The following is a 17,179-nucleotide window of genomic DNA, read 5'->3' as shown; positions in this document are numbered from 1 at the left end:
AAAAAGGCAAAATCCTTTCGTGTAGTGTTACAGTAAGATTTTAGTGGTTTTAGCCTTCCATAGTACGTTTCTTAAGAAAAAAAAAAACTGATCATGGGAGAATTTACAAGTGAAACTAAGTATTTCATTAAATGGATAGTAATGGATTAATAAAATAAGTAATTGATTGTATTGCTTGGTAATACAGATCTGAACGGCCTGTGATCCTGCCATAATTTTACAAATAGTTGTGTTACAAATGTGCACTGTATTTTATCTGAAGACAAAGGGGTGTCCCCCACACCTCAGCATGAGTGCGTAGCTGCCGTTAGCACAAGACACAGGATATGTTGTCTTCTCCGAAAATACCCAGTAAAGGCTTGCTGTTTGGTTTTCTCTGAATTAAGAAAACTTTTATAGTTTATAAAGAGAAGATGGATGGCCTTTATCTTTGTTAGATATAATTTAACTGTCTACTAGTGGACATAGAGCTGCATTTAATTCCAGTAATCTAAGCCAATTCTTGCCTGCTCAGTAGCAAATAAAGACTTTGATACACGAGCCAGTATCACCTGCTCTATATACTAACTGAAGCTCTTTGAGAAGCTGCTTCAGGCTACATGGTGAGCATGTGCCTGTGGACCACAGAACAGGTTAAACATGATAACTTGTTTGCATGTTAAAGCCTTTAAGTTGTTTGAAATCTCTGCTCAGGCCTTCTGTTACTTGGAGTGGAGCAGTGGAGCAACAGTGAGTGATGTTTCATCAGTCTATAGATTGATCCTTTAAACTGTCTCAGTATTAGCAAATACCTGCTTCTTACCTGAAAGGCTTTCTCATTGCCTCAACAAATAACGTGGACATGTTTTATTTAGATGTAGATGTGTGGACCAGGGAGGTATTACAAGTTTTTTGAATGTTCTAACTGTGACACAGATGCCAGGGTAGTTTGTTATGCTCATTGAAACACCCCGTTCACTGTTTTGTTTTGTTTGGTTTTTACTGGGGAACACCAGTTTTCCAGAAGAGCACCAAAACTGTAAGTTCCTGCAGCCAGTGATGTCTGCCATAAGGTGATCCTGTCATATAAACAGGTGATAGAGTTCTCCCTTTGAGACTTCAGCCAGCTTTGTTGATGAAGGGATACAGGGCTTAAACTGGGATACGGTTGGGATAAGAGCAGACAGTAGGAAAGGAGGAAAAGGACTTAAATATTATGAATTTACAAGCGTTAAGTATTTTACCTTCAGTATAGGTGAAATTCTTGTCTGTCCAAACAGCCTTCATAATTTTTCCCAGCCCTGGGTGCTTCCTTCCACCATGTCCTGTCTTGCAATCCCTGCTAGAACTCCACATCTTTGTGCGAACATTTGCATCCTAAAACTACAATTGCTCGCAGACTCCCTCTGAGGCTTCTGCTTCATGTTCTCATCCACAAACTCCAGCAGGCTGAAGCCAGGAGAAAAGCCTGAAAGCATTTTAATGTCTTCCTATGGACCTTTTAAAAGAGCTTTAAATATTGCGTCAATAAAAGCCCGGCACAATGTGGGAAGGATCATAGCATTGAAAAACTGGGAGGGAAAAAATGGGGTTAGTTTTGTGCAACTTCAAAGCAGGTCTGTGCTTGTGAAGAGTTGGGCACATCATCCTGACCAGTGTCTCACTGAAGTCAAAGGAATGCGTATGTGAAAGTGCAGGTTCTTTGCGGAATTGTTGTCTCGAGTCGTCAGTTAATTACAGTCACTTGAGAGGAAAAAACTAGTGTCCAATGACCTGATAATTGTTGAATTAAGTAACGTATTGGTCAGCACCATTAAAACAGCATAGACAGACTGAAACTGCGCTGTTTAGCTTGCGATATAATGCACAAATTTTTGAAAGATGCCAAACTGCTAAACAGTAGGGTTAGGTAATTTGGGGGTGTGCAAGTGGTTTTCCTCAGTAAGAATATGCCCGATACTACATAAGAATACAAATGTAATGCATGTGGCTATTTATGCAATACAGTTTCATGTTAGGGAGCTTCTCTGCCCCACTTGGTAGGGCAGTAGATTTATGCCCTGTAGTATAAGCAATAACAATTTTTTGGTGTACAAATGTGGAGTGCTCAAACTACTTCGTACAGAAATAGTATATTTGATACTTTGATTATGGTATGGAGCCAGGAGTGCTGAACTGGAGTCTTTATTGATTTTTCAAAATATGCTACATGTTATGGCAGTCAATTTGTAATTGTGAAGTAAATGAAAAGGGCATTGCGTTTTGCTTGAGTTTGTTCTCTGATTGTAAAGGATTTTAGATCATCAGTGTACAGCAGTAACTGTCAACTTGTAATGTTTTGGCACTATAGCGAATGGTATAGTTGCAAGTCTGATGTCTGATCATTGATATCAAGGCGTGGTTTCTCAGCAGGTAATTCCATGTTTACTGCTTGTTTGCCACTCTATCCTAATATTTTGCTATAGTAGACCTGTAAATGAGAAATTGTAGTAGGTGTTTTGTCAGTGGCTTCAGTGGTCCAAAACTCAGACAGCTACCTGTCTGTTCTTAGTAATATATTTCAATGGGGTTTCTTGAACTTGCCTTTTGATTGTTTTGCCTCGTATTTTCACTGGACCATCTCTTCCAAATGGTCTTTTTTCCACTTTCTTGTATTTTTCTCTGATTTTTCTGACTGACAGTGACCAGTGTGAAATGGCCCAGCTGCTTCTGTTTGATTCTTGCTCATTGAAATGTCATCCTCCCATTTGTCATCGGTGGCTCCATCCCCAAGGATTAGCTGTTCCTGTTTCTTGCCCTGTGTAGTAGAGAATCATAGAATCATAGAATTGTTTAGGTTGGAAAAGACCTTTAAGATCATCAAGTCCAACCGTTAACCTAACACTGCCAAGACCACCACTAAACCATGTCCCTAAACACCACATCTACACGTCTTTTAAATCCGTCCAGGGATGGTGACTCAACCACTTCCCTGGGCAGCCTGTTCCAATGCTTGACAACGCTTTCAGTGAAGAAATTTTTCCTAATATCCAATCTAAACCTCCCCTGGCGCAACTTGAGGCCATTTCCTCTCGTCCTATCGCTAGTTACTTGGGAGAAGAGACCAACACCCACCTCGCTACAACCTCCTTTCAGGTAGTTGTAGAGCACGATGAGGTCTCCCCTCAGCCTCCTCGTCTCCAGGCTAAACAACCCCAGTTCCCGCAGCCGCTCCTCATAAGACTTGTTGTCTAGACCTCTCACCAGCTTCGTTGCCCTTCTCTGGACACGCTCCAGCACCTCAATGTCCTTCTTGTAGTGAGGGGCCCAAAACCAAACACAGTATGCATGGTGCGGCCTCACCAGTGCCGAGTACAGGGGCACGATCACCTCCCTACTCCTGCTGGCCACACTATTTCTGATACAGGCCAGGATGCCATTGGCCTTCTTGGCCACCTGGGCACACTGCCGGCTCATGTTCAGCCGGCTGTCAATCAGCACCCCCAGGTCCTTTTCCTCCGGGCAGCTTTCCAGCCACTCTTCCCCAAGCCTGTAGCGTTGCCTGGGGTTGTTGTGGCCGAAGTGCAGGACCCGGCACTTGGCCTTGTTGAATCTCACACAGCTGGCCTCAGGCCATCGATCCAGCCTGTCCAGGTCCCTCTGCAGAGCCTTCCTACCCTCCAGCAGATCAACACTCCCGCCCAAACTTACTGAGGGAGCACTTGATCCCCTGGTCCAGATCATTGTAGTAGTAGCAGCTTAAAAGCTTTCTCTTTATCCTCCTGGTATAGAAGCTTTATAACTGGATATGCCGTCTCTTTCAACCTCACAAGCTGGTATGGTATGGTATGGCTCTGTCTACATTAACAAATAATAAGGCACAGTAGATAAAAGACAATCGGTGCCGCAGTCCCTGCAACTATATTGCAAGTTTGGGCATTTTTGCTTTGGATTACGTGTAGTCAGCCTTCCACACCAAACAGCCTCAATGTGCAGGTGTTTCAAAGCTGTCTGAAGCAGTGCCCCTTGGTTTAGACCCAGATGTCTCTGCTAGGGCTTGGGGTGCGTTTCGTACGTATCTGGACTCCAGACGAATCTGGTTCATGTGCACCAAAACTGCTCTCTAAACCTAGCCAATGTGCAAAGCAGCTGGAGGATGATCAAGGACTGCAGGACTTGGGTGGGTCAGAGCTGTGCCTAGAGGTGCAAGAAGAGGGACAGGGCTGGTGGGTAGCACAGGGTGCAGCATCCTACGATTCAGGACCGCTGCCAAAGTTCGTAGCGTGTGCCCCAGGTCACCCCTGGCAGTCCCGCGGTGGGAGTGCACAAGACTCACAATATGAAAACAGGAATGGTTATGAAACAAATGCGTGCAGTAGTAAGTGATACTGCTGTCACTGGAGCATTTTGCTAGCATTTGTCTTGACCAGTGTGCCAGCACTGAATTTTATTATGACTCAGTAATGCATGAATAAATGAGATAGAGCTTTTTCTCTGAAGGCTGGTATGTAACAAAACATCCTGCTTGAGGTTTTAATTTGATTTTGTCTTATATGGGATGAAAACATGCAGCCTCTATTATTACTCTACTAATTTAATGTTCAGGAGTCTGCATATATTTATACAGTTAGCAAAATGTTGCCTGAAAAACATAAACAGCTTGTATCACTAATTCTAACATTCTAATTCTGTTTCTTGAGGAAATTAACTTCAGTTATTTTATCATCCGTGTCCATGAGCTACATTAGCAGTATCAGTTAGTAAGTGTATATCATACTTAAGAAGTCAAGATCTGTGTCATATGTTTAATGAATGTATAAAGGACAAGAGAAATAAGTCCAGTATCACAAAAATACTTACTTCAAAGTCTGGGACAAAGTCAGAATACGCTCATAGAAATTTGATGTAGCCTGCTGTGAGATGTCCCTTCGATCTGTAAGACATTAGTATTTGACCTCTGACTTGAAAATACTTTCTTCTGAAATTAATTTTCAAAAAATTATTTAAAAAGAGTATAAATAGTGGATTATTTGAAATACAGTCTGAGCTTTGTTTTCCTGAGCTAAGATACCAATTAGGCTGAACTATGTCAATCCACATCACTGCACGCTGTAATGAACTGTCCTTTTCAGCCATTGTTTTTTCCAGTTTGAATACCCGTTTATGGAGGTTTGATTCTAAAAGTAGAAACAACTTCTTTTGCTACTCTCCATCTGGAAAAGCTCCAGTTCACTGAGAAAGCAGCAACAGACCACAGAGCTTCTAACACCACAGGGCCTCTTCCTCGTACTGATTCTTCATTAAGTACAAAATTTGGTTAAACGATTCAGCCTTGAAGGCTTTCTGAGTATCAGGAAGCTCCGACAGAATACCTGAGAGAGATTTCAACCTGTTCTGTCAGTATGAAACCCACATACATCAGGTTCCCAGAAATGGGACTTCTCAGGATGCAGTTTGAGGTTAGTTCTAATTTATATGACTCTGAAAAAAATTAGTGATGTTTAAAATCAAAATTTCACGCTATTTTTAGTTGTTTTTCTCAAATAGTTGCCTTTTTCAAGGAATGTGTACCAGTGGAAAAGAGTTAGAAACCCTGTGATGCAAACATTTTAGTCAGGAGCACAGTAAAAATTCCTGTCATAATGACATGGGGGTGTCTCATAGGAATGGCTAAAGCAGGCTTTAGGCTTTTAAAGGAAAATCACACAGCCTTTCCTTTAGCTACGGAATGTAAAGCAATCATTTAAAAAGACCACTAGGCAATCCTTTTAAGATCAAGAGGATAAACTGCTTGGGAAGTGAATCCTGTTAGAGGAAAAGGACAGGTGGCAAGAGAAAAGATAAGGAAAATCCTTGTAATAAAGAATTATTGATCTCTACTAAATAATGATAACAAGAAGTAGAGAGTAAACTAATTAACACGTTTTACGTAGCAACGCTGGCATAAAAGGTACTAGGCTTAGTACTGTAGTTGTTAAAGGCACCGCAAAGATAAATTGTAGCAATGAAGAAGTATTGCTATCCTTATTAAGCACACTGTTAAGACCTCTTCTTCGTGGAAGAGCTAAGGTCACAATCACAGTAAATGGAAACTAAGACATGCCTATTTCCAGCTTGCTGATGTTTGCAGAGGAGTCAGCGGAACAGTGCCAGTGGTAACTTACACAACTATGAAATTCGCATACACATCTTTACTTGTGACACCTTCCAGTGCATATTTTAAAAAGTTTTAAAATGACAGTCTTTGATCAGCTTGGCACAAAATTGTTTTTTTAAAGGAGTTAGTTTTCATGTGAAAATAGCAGAAATTCAGTCTTTACACCTCAACTTTAAAACAGCATTGTTTATGCTTTATTATGATGCCTTTGATATGCCTTTGTATTAAATAGCAAGTTAAACAGAAAAAAGCTACTAATTTCTATTAATTAGATTTGTGTGATAAGTACAAAAGAAGAACCTAAATGATCACTTTTGTCCTTCCATTTCAAATTCTGGTGTTGGATATTTTCTTCCTCCTCTTTGTAACTTAACATTCTGAGTTTCAGGCTACATAATTATCTTGTTAATCTTTCCAGATAATAGAGTAAGGTTTAATCATTGCCTCTTAATCCCTGATTTTAGTACATAACGTGGATCTTCATGTCTACCATGTCATGTGATCATGCTAAACAAGAAAAGGTCGGTATTATTTACTTCAAAAATCCCTTTTTTGTCGAAGTGTCCTATTATTCTGGAGATCAGTGTAATAATTCATACAAGCCTAAGTGATTCATAAATATCAATTTTTAAAATTAAACATTTAAGTACAGAGAAAATGTCAGGGAAGACTGCTGAGTATTGAGTACCACTTCAGAGTCGTCTTGATTTGCTTTATTGCTTTTCTATTAAAAAAAAAAAAGTGTAGGTGGATGTAGTTCTTTACAGATGTTCTTTAAGACAGCCTCCATGTATTTATGATCTACAGTTCTCATCTTGCAAATACATTGAGGTGAATAACAAGTCAAATAGCCCACTGAACTGAGTAAGATTGTTCGCAGAAGTAAAATGTTTGCACAAATAAATGTCTGTAGAACTAACCACGAAGATTGCAAGGAAAACTGCATCCAAAGCCAAAATTCAGGAAAGGAAAAGCTTTGGGGAGATGGTATGACAAAGGTAAAGACAAACAAGTGTTCTTGGGAGGAGGGAGCTGGGGGATGAAGGGAGACTGATGGCTGGTGGTGTAACGCATACGCATGCCACGTCTGTACTGTGGGGGTTTGGGTAGCGGACAGGGAACGGAGGGAGGGGTAGAAGAAAATGAGAATTAAGTTTTATGGAAAATTGCATAAAGTAATTAAACTGAACTTGGTTTCCTGATTGCTGTCACACCCATGAGGAGATTTGAGTGCTCAGAGGAGGACGACTCTGGTAAGGGCGTCCTGCAGGAACAGGCAGAGTGGGGTTAGAAAGGAAGCTACAGCCACAGGTGTGGAATACCAGCGTGCTGAAACTCGAGAATGTGTTTTGGCCATGGGAGTAATGAAAAACTGCATACCTGTCGCAGTGCAGCTCATAGGGAATAGGCACACTCTGTCCTGCGAGCCCAGAGCAGCATCCGTAGGGGAGGGAAGCAACACGAGTAAATCCTAAGGCACCTCCAAAGGAATCAGTAAGAATTTATTGACTGCCAAAAGTGGATGGGAATGGATATATTAAGACTCGGGAGATATTTTGAAGATGTTGCTGAAATCAAGGAAGCACCTGCTGTAGGTGCAGTCCAAACTACAGCCTTCACTGTTTAATGAAACAGCAAAGCAGAAGTTCTGCTATTAATTAATCATCGCATGGGTTGTCACTTGTGGAAATTATTGTTGCTGCGCATTTTTTAATTCCAGCTTTTGGACAGGGAAGGTGGGGGGAAATGGGTAAACACACATTCTTTTGGTAATTAGGGTAAGACATGTTTTCCTGGTTTTGCTAAGAGTAGGAATTGGCTTTGTATTTTGAGTACGACACAGATACTCCCGCGATGCTGCCATTTCACCCTTTAGGTGTTCTGTAAACAGAAATGGTACTAATTTTGCCTAACAACAGTCATAAGAAATCAGAGTAGCTCTAAAGGGTGTAATAAAATTAGTTAAAATTTAATTCTGAATTAGATAAATATCATTTCACGTTTGTGACCAAGATATCAAACCATTACTTACACTAATGTGAGTCTATGCCATTTACCCAGATATGAGGTATTATGTGGCTCTGAGCTTGCACAGAACCTGTCTGTAGTTTATTAAATGTTTATAAATTGTATATTAACATCATCACTTAAATATAGTTATGAATACTTATTTAGGGTCACTTTCATCAGTGTGTGTGTGTGTCCCTCTGAATGTGAGAACAGTGGTTTTGCTCTGTTTTTTATTTTTATTGATGTAGGGTTTTGTCTTTCTGGGCTTAAGCAGAAAGATGATGAGCAGTGGCATATACCTGTTGGTGAACTGGGTAATAATGTAGTCTATTATTTAAACATGATCTTATTGGCAAGCACATTGGTTTTGTTTTATTAAAATTCCAACACTTCACATTTTTATTAATCGCTTTCCCACTCCTCCTATTCACTTGTATTCTGATGCCTGTGCTCCGGTACCCATAGCAACACTTGTTAATGCTAATGAAACTGCAACATCCTAAGCTCCCCGACAGAGCAGCCCTGTTAAATATGGCTATTAAGCACAGTTGTATTTCTGTTAGTTCCAGCTCCCAGCAGACACCTGCTCTATAGAAACTCTGTCCTGAGATATTAGGATTTGGTAACTCACAGCTTTTCTTAAAACTGTCATTTGACTGGAGTAAAATTCTCATATTCCCAGAGAGTGGCTGCTACAGAATATGTACAGTTTCTGTGAAAATGACAAGATTTAGCTGTAGGATGAAGTACTCTTTTGAAGTGCTCATTTGCATTCAATGAAAAACTGGGCAGGGTTGAGACTGAGCGATCTTGGGGGAAGCTACAGGATGTTTTGTATCCGAGAGCACATGGACATTGTAACTAAATATCATTCATAGTATGTTAAGAAGTAATAGCTAAATAATTCCTCATGAACTCAGGCTTGATGATAATTCAACTTCACAGAAGTACTTGAGTGCTTTAATATATAGAGCTAGGAAATTGTTATGTACATTGATTCTTCTTTCACTAAGGACCATATTTGCATGTAGTATTGGCGAGGATGATGACAGGGTGTTTTATTTCCATTATTCTGAGTTTTGTTTTTGAATACTGTTTATTTGGCAAGTCATTAGTCATCCATCTTTCATACTCTAGAAAACAAAGGAAAAATCCTGTAATCAGTATAAAATCTCTTCCAAGAATATGACCACAAATTAGGGAATGCTGCTGTGCCAACAAATAGATGCTGCAGTGCCAAGGCTGCAAAACAGGGAAGCTGTCATGTGTGTATCTCAAGTGTCAAGCCGGTGCTTCTCGATATTCTTTTTCATTATAGCTCAAAAAAACTTGGGTACTAGACAAAGCTTTAAAACTACTCATTTCCCGAAGAGTTTTAAATGCAGCACTGTTCTGTGCAGAATTACCTATAGGAATCCAGCTTGGTTCCCTAATGTACCATATCTGAGGGTTTGGTCATTTTGATAACTAAATGGTTTTGCCATGTAATCAGTGTGAGCCTGGGGGAGGGTGCTCAGCCTTTCTGTTTTCCAGTCGGCATCTGTTATGCTGTTAGTGTGGAGTGCCAGGTTTGCTAGGTGTCTTTTGTTTTCCTGTCATTCTTTCTCCCCTTTGTTCTCTACATGTCTAAAAGCCTCAGTCTTTTACTCATTGTTTAGACTCCTTTATTTGCTTGTATGTCTTTGTTGCGTTCATTTTTGGTTTAGGATCATTTCAAGTTCTTGTGCTAATCTCCTCATAATATTAACCAGCTGTATTAATGAGATAATAAACCAGACTTGTCGGTAATGAATTGATTCATTCAACTACTGGATTTAATTAGAAAGACACTTAACATTCCAGCAGATGTTCTTATTTTGTTTCATTATCCTTGTGTTACCAACAGTGGGCTTATAAATATATACTCTGCATGTCTATATTTACATAATACACTCTTCAACCTAAAGACTTGTTGTTGTGCCATAAACTGCAAAAAATGGCATGAAACCTGTAAATATGTGTCTTAAGCCAATTTGTATGAATTCCTCTTTCATCGTTTCATTTCTCAGGCTACGTGCAGTCTTGAATTTTCAGATTTTATTATCTGATAATAAAATGCTTAAGCTTTTTAAAATGAGTTAGATTTCTTCTTCCCTAGTTAAAACCCCTTGTCTTTGGACTTACGTGATCTCCTTTCCTTCTGGTCTCATGACTCTCATTCTTTTTTGTCTGGTGGTAAAGCTTCAGAAAGAAGGGTACGAGTGCCCCTTTCCTCAGCATTCCCTGCAGACTGATGTAGGGAGTTCCTCGCTCAGCTTGCTGGTTGCCTGCTGGAAGGGTCTGCCTCTCCCTGAGCTCTGGCGCTCAAGTCACGGCTGGAGGTTGCACCCTAGGGCCAAGCCATGTGAGTTGGGAGTTTTAACAGGGAAGTTATTTCATTGAGCTGAGCCCCAGTACCTCCACTTTCCAGTTAGAGAATGTAATCTATGCAGCAGTGTCCCCAGATTTAGTCGGAGCACGTAGTTCAGATGTGCAATCAAGAAGAGTTGAGCACACCAGCTCTTACTGCATGTAGTGCGTTACGTATGCCTATGCTGACAACGGTAGGTTTTGCGAAATGAAGCCAGTGCTGGATGTCCTTGTTAGGAAGCACAGTGACGAAGTCTTAGTGTTTTCTTTTCCTTTGTGTGTAATGCTTTTGAAGGAACCTTGCACACTTTATAAGGCATGCTTATGGTACAATGACATGAAACAGCTGAGGCTGTTAAGCTGAGAAGAGAGGAGGAAGCTGAGATGAGAAGAGGAAGGTCTTGTTCCATCTTGCTGCTTCTCGTCGTACACTCCTTAGTTTGCTCTTGCACTTGGTGGACTCTTCTGTGAGCATTTTCAACAGTATTGAGCAAAAAGAAAGAAGTGAGTAGTTCTGTCTGGTTAAAGAGCTGAATCGACTCATCAAAGGATTTGGCAAGCACAGGAGCCAGCACAAGCAGAAGGGCAATAGTAGACGGTTAGGAGTGGTAAGATAGGGTGGAGAAAGACAGGATAACAAGACATCCCTTCACTACTTGGTGGCAGCAAGCTGTTACAGCGGCTAAACCATCTCTGAGAACTTTGCCTTTCACAACTCACCTTCAAATGCTGAATCTTTCCTTCCTTTTCTTTCTGATACTCACACCTATTGTATTGGCCATAAAATTGCACGGCATATTGCTTTGTGATAATAGTATGTGTGATTGTGCAGGTAGAGTACATTGCCTGCACTGCTATAGTCTGTGTTATAACTGTGTGGGTGTAACGTTTACTTAATGTGCAAACTAACATTAGTTTTGAGTTGAGAACAATTGTATTTGAAACTAAAAATGTTCCAGTAAGGAAAATGAATCCATTTTGAGCCTGCTGCTTCATGAGCTGTGGAGATTAACTAGTCTATATTATAACAACACTTAAAATAAAATAAAGCCATATAATTTCTATAACAGGCAGCCTTTTTTTCATTTTCTTTTATCACTGTTGTAATGGTGTGTAGAGTTCCAGTGCAGGGATCAGGATTCCATTGCAGTAGGTACCCTATGGGTGTTTGTAACAAAAAATAGTATTTATTCTAGTTTTGAAAGTAATTTGTGTAATCCAAATCGTTTTCTATACCATCTCATTGTCAAATGTCTTCAAAGTGTTCATTTTATTTTCCCCTGAAAAACTGGGTATACTTTGTAGTCTTTGTTTTCAAAGAATATATTTCTCTAGTCTCTTCTTTCTACTAATCTACATTTTTTAGCCCTGAATTAGCTGTAAAAGACCACAATTTTATCTGTCCTGTTAAAGGTTGAACAATGTGGTGTCAACTGTCAATCCTGTGAATGAGAGAGGGATTTTCTTAATTCCTGCGTTCAGTGGGCTTTCAGTGAAGCCTTTGGGATATCTGCTTGCATAACAGTCGTGCTGTTTTTCCATTAGGCAGAGGAGAAAAACTCAGTGGTGACAGGATGATTTGGCAGAAACTTAATGGATGGATTTTATAGGGCTCTGTTCTCGTAGGGAGCTAGGTCCTGTGCTGTTCACCACAGACACAAATAGGAGGGGGATTAGGTGATAAATGTTGCTGTTAATACACATATTTTTCCCAAGTGGTAAGCAGGAGGGCTAACAGAAGCATTGCAGAAGAATCGCATGGTATTTGATTGAACTGGACAAAAAAAGTGCTATTCAGTGTTAACAAATGCAGAATAACACACATGGGAGTGAACACAAAGAATATGTCCACTGTCTTGTACATTAACACCTGATTCACAACTTCTCTGAGACTTTGAAATCACTGAAGATAATTCAGTGGTTAACTGAATGATCCTAAAAGTAAGCAAAATGCTAGGAATAAAAAAGAAATAGAGAAGAGACTGAGGAAAAACTGTGCTGATTTAGAAATCCATTTTCTTCCACACCTGAGGCATTTTCAAACCACCCCCCACCTCAGCACATGAAGAAGGATAGAGTAGAGCTTAACAAGGGCAACAAGGAATGGAGGAGAACGTGAAATGTTGTTGCAGGTTTTTGTTAAAGGCTGACAATTTCTAACAGTGCTGAAACACATCCATGGAAAAAAGAAAGCCATAAAATGCTGTTAAACTGAGGTACCTGTGCAGCCTGTGACTTAAACTCTACACCCTCAGATTTCTGGAAGACTGTTATTTCTGTGATTACTGTTTGTTTACCCTATTTTTATACACTTCCCTAGGTAATTGCTTCTTGCCACTGTCAGCCAGGGCACTTGCACTACATGGATGTTTAATCTGGCCCTGTGAAGTCATTCTTGTGGCAGTAGATTTTAAGAGAAAAGCTCACTGCTTTTCCCTCATTTTCAAGTGCCTCTGCATGTGGGAGTCCTGGTGGAGTCCGAGAACTCGATCTGAGTGTTTTTATTTCCCTGTTAGCCCTTAGCTGTGCTTTAGTTAACAGCTCTTCTTCACTACCTGTGGCCGCTCTGCTCCAAATAGAGCATCACAATTAGCTGCTTTTGCAGAGATTTCAATAATATGCTTAGCTTTATTTGTACGATTTTGATGTTTGTGTTATGTGTTAGTCCATTAAGTGCTATGCTAAAAGCTGTGCATCTTTGTTCAGCTCTTTGCATTTATTCTCTTGTTCAGTGTTTTTTGCAGCAGATGAGTACAAAGATATTTTCATGGATTCTTTTTGCCCTCACCTCCTTCTTTAAGTGCCTTTGAAATAAATTGCATAAGCTTCTGCAATTGCCACACTGGTCCAGTAGTCTATATTTAAGTTCTTCTCTTTTAGTATTAGCTACTATCTTCGGGCAGCAAAAATACTCACACGCCAGTTTGCTCCTTTCTGCAACTTGCCACTACAATTAAAGGTTAACAGCTCTGTTCTTCCAACCCAAACAATTGCTATTCCCGAGTACTGATGCTAAATAACTGTACTGGCTCCTTGTCCATGTTGAGTAGCAGTTCCTGCCACACACACCTATCTTTTGAAAGTTGGTTTCTTGAGGCAGATAGGCACTTGTTTATTTGGGCTTCTAAATGTTTAAATAGGTCATTGCAAGAGGCCTAAACCAAAAATGAACAAAAAGCAGTGTAGCTGCTTACTGGGCACAGCTGAACTGGCTGACAGAGTATCTTCTTAGTTCTCTTGGCATCGGTGAGAGTCAGCAATTGCAAAGGAAATGAAGTTGCTCTACTTTTCTCAGTAAACATGTTTTAATGATTCTTCAACCTAATACAACCTAATACTGAATACTCTAAGAATACACTTAATACTATAATAATAGAATATTTAATTTTAAGAATACTTAATACTGTAAGAATGCACAAACCTGGAGCCTTGCAGGTAACATCAGTTTTCCTTGGGAGAGCTGACCCTTTCATGAGAATTGCTCTAGCACTTAGTGTAGCAGGTGCTGATCTTAAAGTAGGAAAAAATTCAACAATTTATACAATGCCGGTTTAATAAAGAAATGTCTGGGGGAAGGGAATGGGCTGAAGTGCAGGTAAAGTTATGAGAGGAGAAATGTTAGATTGTCGACAGCAGTCGTATTGCCTCAGGTAATGCCATGCTCTGTGTGCTGCCGTCTCTCCGCGCTGCTTAGTTTTATGGGATAAACTGAATTCAGTGTGACCTGACCATCAGTCTTCAGCCAAGTCACTGCCTTTCCAGGAAGTTTTATTTTTCAAATGGCGTAAGTAGAAGCTTCAACAGTTGTGCAGGGCGGATATGTTGTTCCAGGAGCAGCATGGAACTGATGAAGCCAAATTTCCTGTGGTTTTGTACCCTTCCCCACCCGTGGCTCCCAGTAGCTCCAGCTTACCCTCTGTCCCCTGCAGCATCCACATCGGGCAGCCATCGGCACACGCTGTGCCTGCTCTGGAGCACTTCGTGTCCACCCTGGCTGGCCAGCCCCTGCTGAACAGCATATGCAGTGGATGGCAGAGTCCTGTTCACCTCTCCGTGCCTCTTCCTTAAATTTATCACAGAACTTTTAGGAATTTGCCAGGCCCATCTCTGAAACTGCAGCCCTTTGGTTATTTCAAACTCTTGGCAGAAGATGGGGGGGAGCACTGCTTCATGAGCTTATTTTCCTAGGGAAAAAAGCTAAATGGCTATGATTTTTAAATTATTTTTCAAATTTTCCATGTGGACAAGTTATCAAATTATCAGATTTGGTGTGCTTGCCAATATACACGTGAATTTTGTAGGGTGAAATTTGTCATACATTGATTCTTCTATCAACAATAATGATATTGTTAATAAATGATATTTATCAATGATAAATATTGTTAATTAAACTTCCTTTAACCTTACACATTTTAAAATTCCTGTGTGACAAAGTAATAGATTTGGGAGAAGGCCTTTTTCTTAATTCTTTAAATATCTTCAGAAACCAAAACCAGGGAGGTTCTGTCTGAACATCAGGAAGCACTTTTTTCACTGTGAGGGTGACCGAGCACTGGCAGAAGTTGCCCAAGGAGGCTGTGGAGTCTCCATGCTTGGAGATACTCGGAAGCCATCTGGACATGGTCCTGGGCAGCTGGCTCTATGTGGTCCCGCTTGAGCAGCAGGATTGGACTAGATGAGCTCCAGAGGTCCCTTCCAACCTCAGCCATTCTGTGATTCTGTGAAATTTCATTCCTTTACAGAGGTGTTCGTGTCACTGCAGGAATCCGGAGGTATGGAGTTTATTCTCCTGCTGCACAAGTTAACTTCATATCACAAGAATCACGGAGACCCATGATGTTTTCTTTTCAGTTTTCATCCTCAGAGTGCAGGAACTATTGGAGAGCTTTTTCTGTTTGCTTTTACTCTCCTTTTGCTATCCAAAATTGATGTAGCTAAAATCAAAGATACATACTGAAATTGTCATTTGCTTCCAAGATAAGCCCTTACCGAAGACTGAGATACGGTTTGTTTGGAAAATGAACACCATGGTTTATTTCTGGACAACTGGAATTTGGTTAGGGTAATGGGGCCAGCTGTTGAAATCTGTTGGTCACACAGTATTTCTTAATGAATTACACTAATTTATACCAGTGGAAGAGCTTATGAATTTACACTGCTGTTGTTTAAATGGCGGGGGGACAGGACATATGTACCCTGGGTCAGTCTGCTTGTTTGCAATACTACTGCAGCACTGTGCAATCCACCCACTTGTTGAACTACAAACAGCAGCGAACCTGGAGAACAGCAGCCGGTGACTCACCTCTGTGTGCTGTCATTTGAGCAACCTATGTCTGACTGCTGCAGTACAGTACAAACACGGGCCATTGACCTTTCCACATGGGGCATGGCTGGCACCTCCTCGACATCTGTACAGTTATGAAGTATTTCAGTGTGCGTCAGCTTCCATATGGCAGTAATCTTTATCAAGAAGAGTCTTTTCCTTTGTCACAGAACAGTGAGATGCTAATGGGAAGAAAAAGGCAAGACAAATGCATACAGACCTTGAAGAGTCAATCAGAAAATGATAGAAGTGTTGTGCAAAAAATGCAAGTATGATTAGGAGAAATCAACATACAAAACACTTTGTGCTATACAGTCTAAATCCCTCCTGTATGAAGAATGTGGCAAAGATATAGCTTCATTCATACCAACACGTAGACTAGGTAGTGAGAGGAAGAAAAGTAGGTTTCTCATCATAAAACTTCCTTTAGTAGTAAGCAGAGCTCTTGTGTCTGTTTGACTTGGTATCAGCTGGGAGTTTCAGTTGGAGCAAATACTTGCGAACTGTCCTGTGCTAACCTCCCACTGTCCTTCTTGGAAATAATGCAGTCAACTCCCTTCCAAGCACCTTGTTGCTGGAGTGATCCATGCAATAAAACTGGGACCCAACAAAACAGGTTTTACATGTACTGCCTAAAAGTACTCCAAGTGAAGTAGATTTATTCACTTAGTCAAAATTAATTACTCTTTTTATTTATTTTAGATACAGAGTGTATTTTGGAGCCTCTGTCTCTGCCAGAAGGTCCAGGTGGTACTGCTGCTGTAGAAAGTTCTCCCTATGTGCCTTGTATTTTCTGCAAAGAATGCTATCTCTTAGCAGAACAAAACCAGCTCCTGAAGCACATGATTATTGAACACAAGCTCGTCATAGCAGATGTGAAACTGGTTGCAGATTTTAGAAGGTAAGGGTTATATTGTTTAAAATGAGTATGTATGTGTGCAGATATTATAGAAAGCTTCAGAAAACTAGAGATCATCTTTTAAAAAGCAGTGGGGTATTGTGGGAGGATTTTTATTACTTTTTTGATGAGCTTTTTGTTACTGGATTGTAAGGTTGTTTTCCCGTTCCCCTTCCACTCCTCAGCCCCTAGATGTTGCTGGGACCAGGGGACTCGATATTAGAATACAGGGCAATTCCTGTGTTAGACATTCTTTGACATATCCTAGGGACTTCTCAGGTCCTGTCACTAATCAACAAGTTGCATACAAGCTACAAAGCTGTTTATTTCCTAAAGCACATTCTAGACAATCTACTCTCCTAATTTTGGGTTTTATTCGTATAGGACAAGACTATTTCTACCACTGTACAATGTTCTAAAGCTGTGTATTGTATGCAGAAGCTGC

General features: G+C 40.4%; 1 protein-coding gene across 2 annotated transcripts in view; it reads left to right on the top strand.

Moving 5' to 3' along the window:
• The window catches only part of ZNF277 (zinc finger protein 277), a 58,638-nt gene that overhangs the window by 8,669 nt on the left and 32,790 nt on the right, over positions 1 to 17,179 (top strand). For both annotated transcript variants that reach the window (XM_075147697.1, XM_075147705.1), the window contains one exon: positions 16,539 to 16,737. In XM_075147697.1, the coding sequence (XP_075003798.1) occupies positions 16,539 to 16,737 (199 nt within the window). The remainder of the gene's footprint in view (positions 1 to 16,538; positions 16,738 to 17,179) is intronic.

Source organism: Calonectris borealis, chromosome 1 (genome assembly GCF_964195595.1).
Source record: "Calonectris borealis chromosome 1, bCalBor7.hap1.2, whole genome shotgun sequence".
NCBI lineage: Eukaryota > Metazoa > Chordata > Aves > Procellariiformes > Procellariidae > Calonectris > Calonectris borealis.
This window is presented reverse-complemented; position numbering and strand designations above follow the sequence as displayed.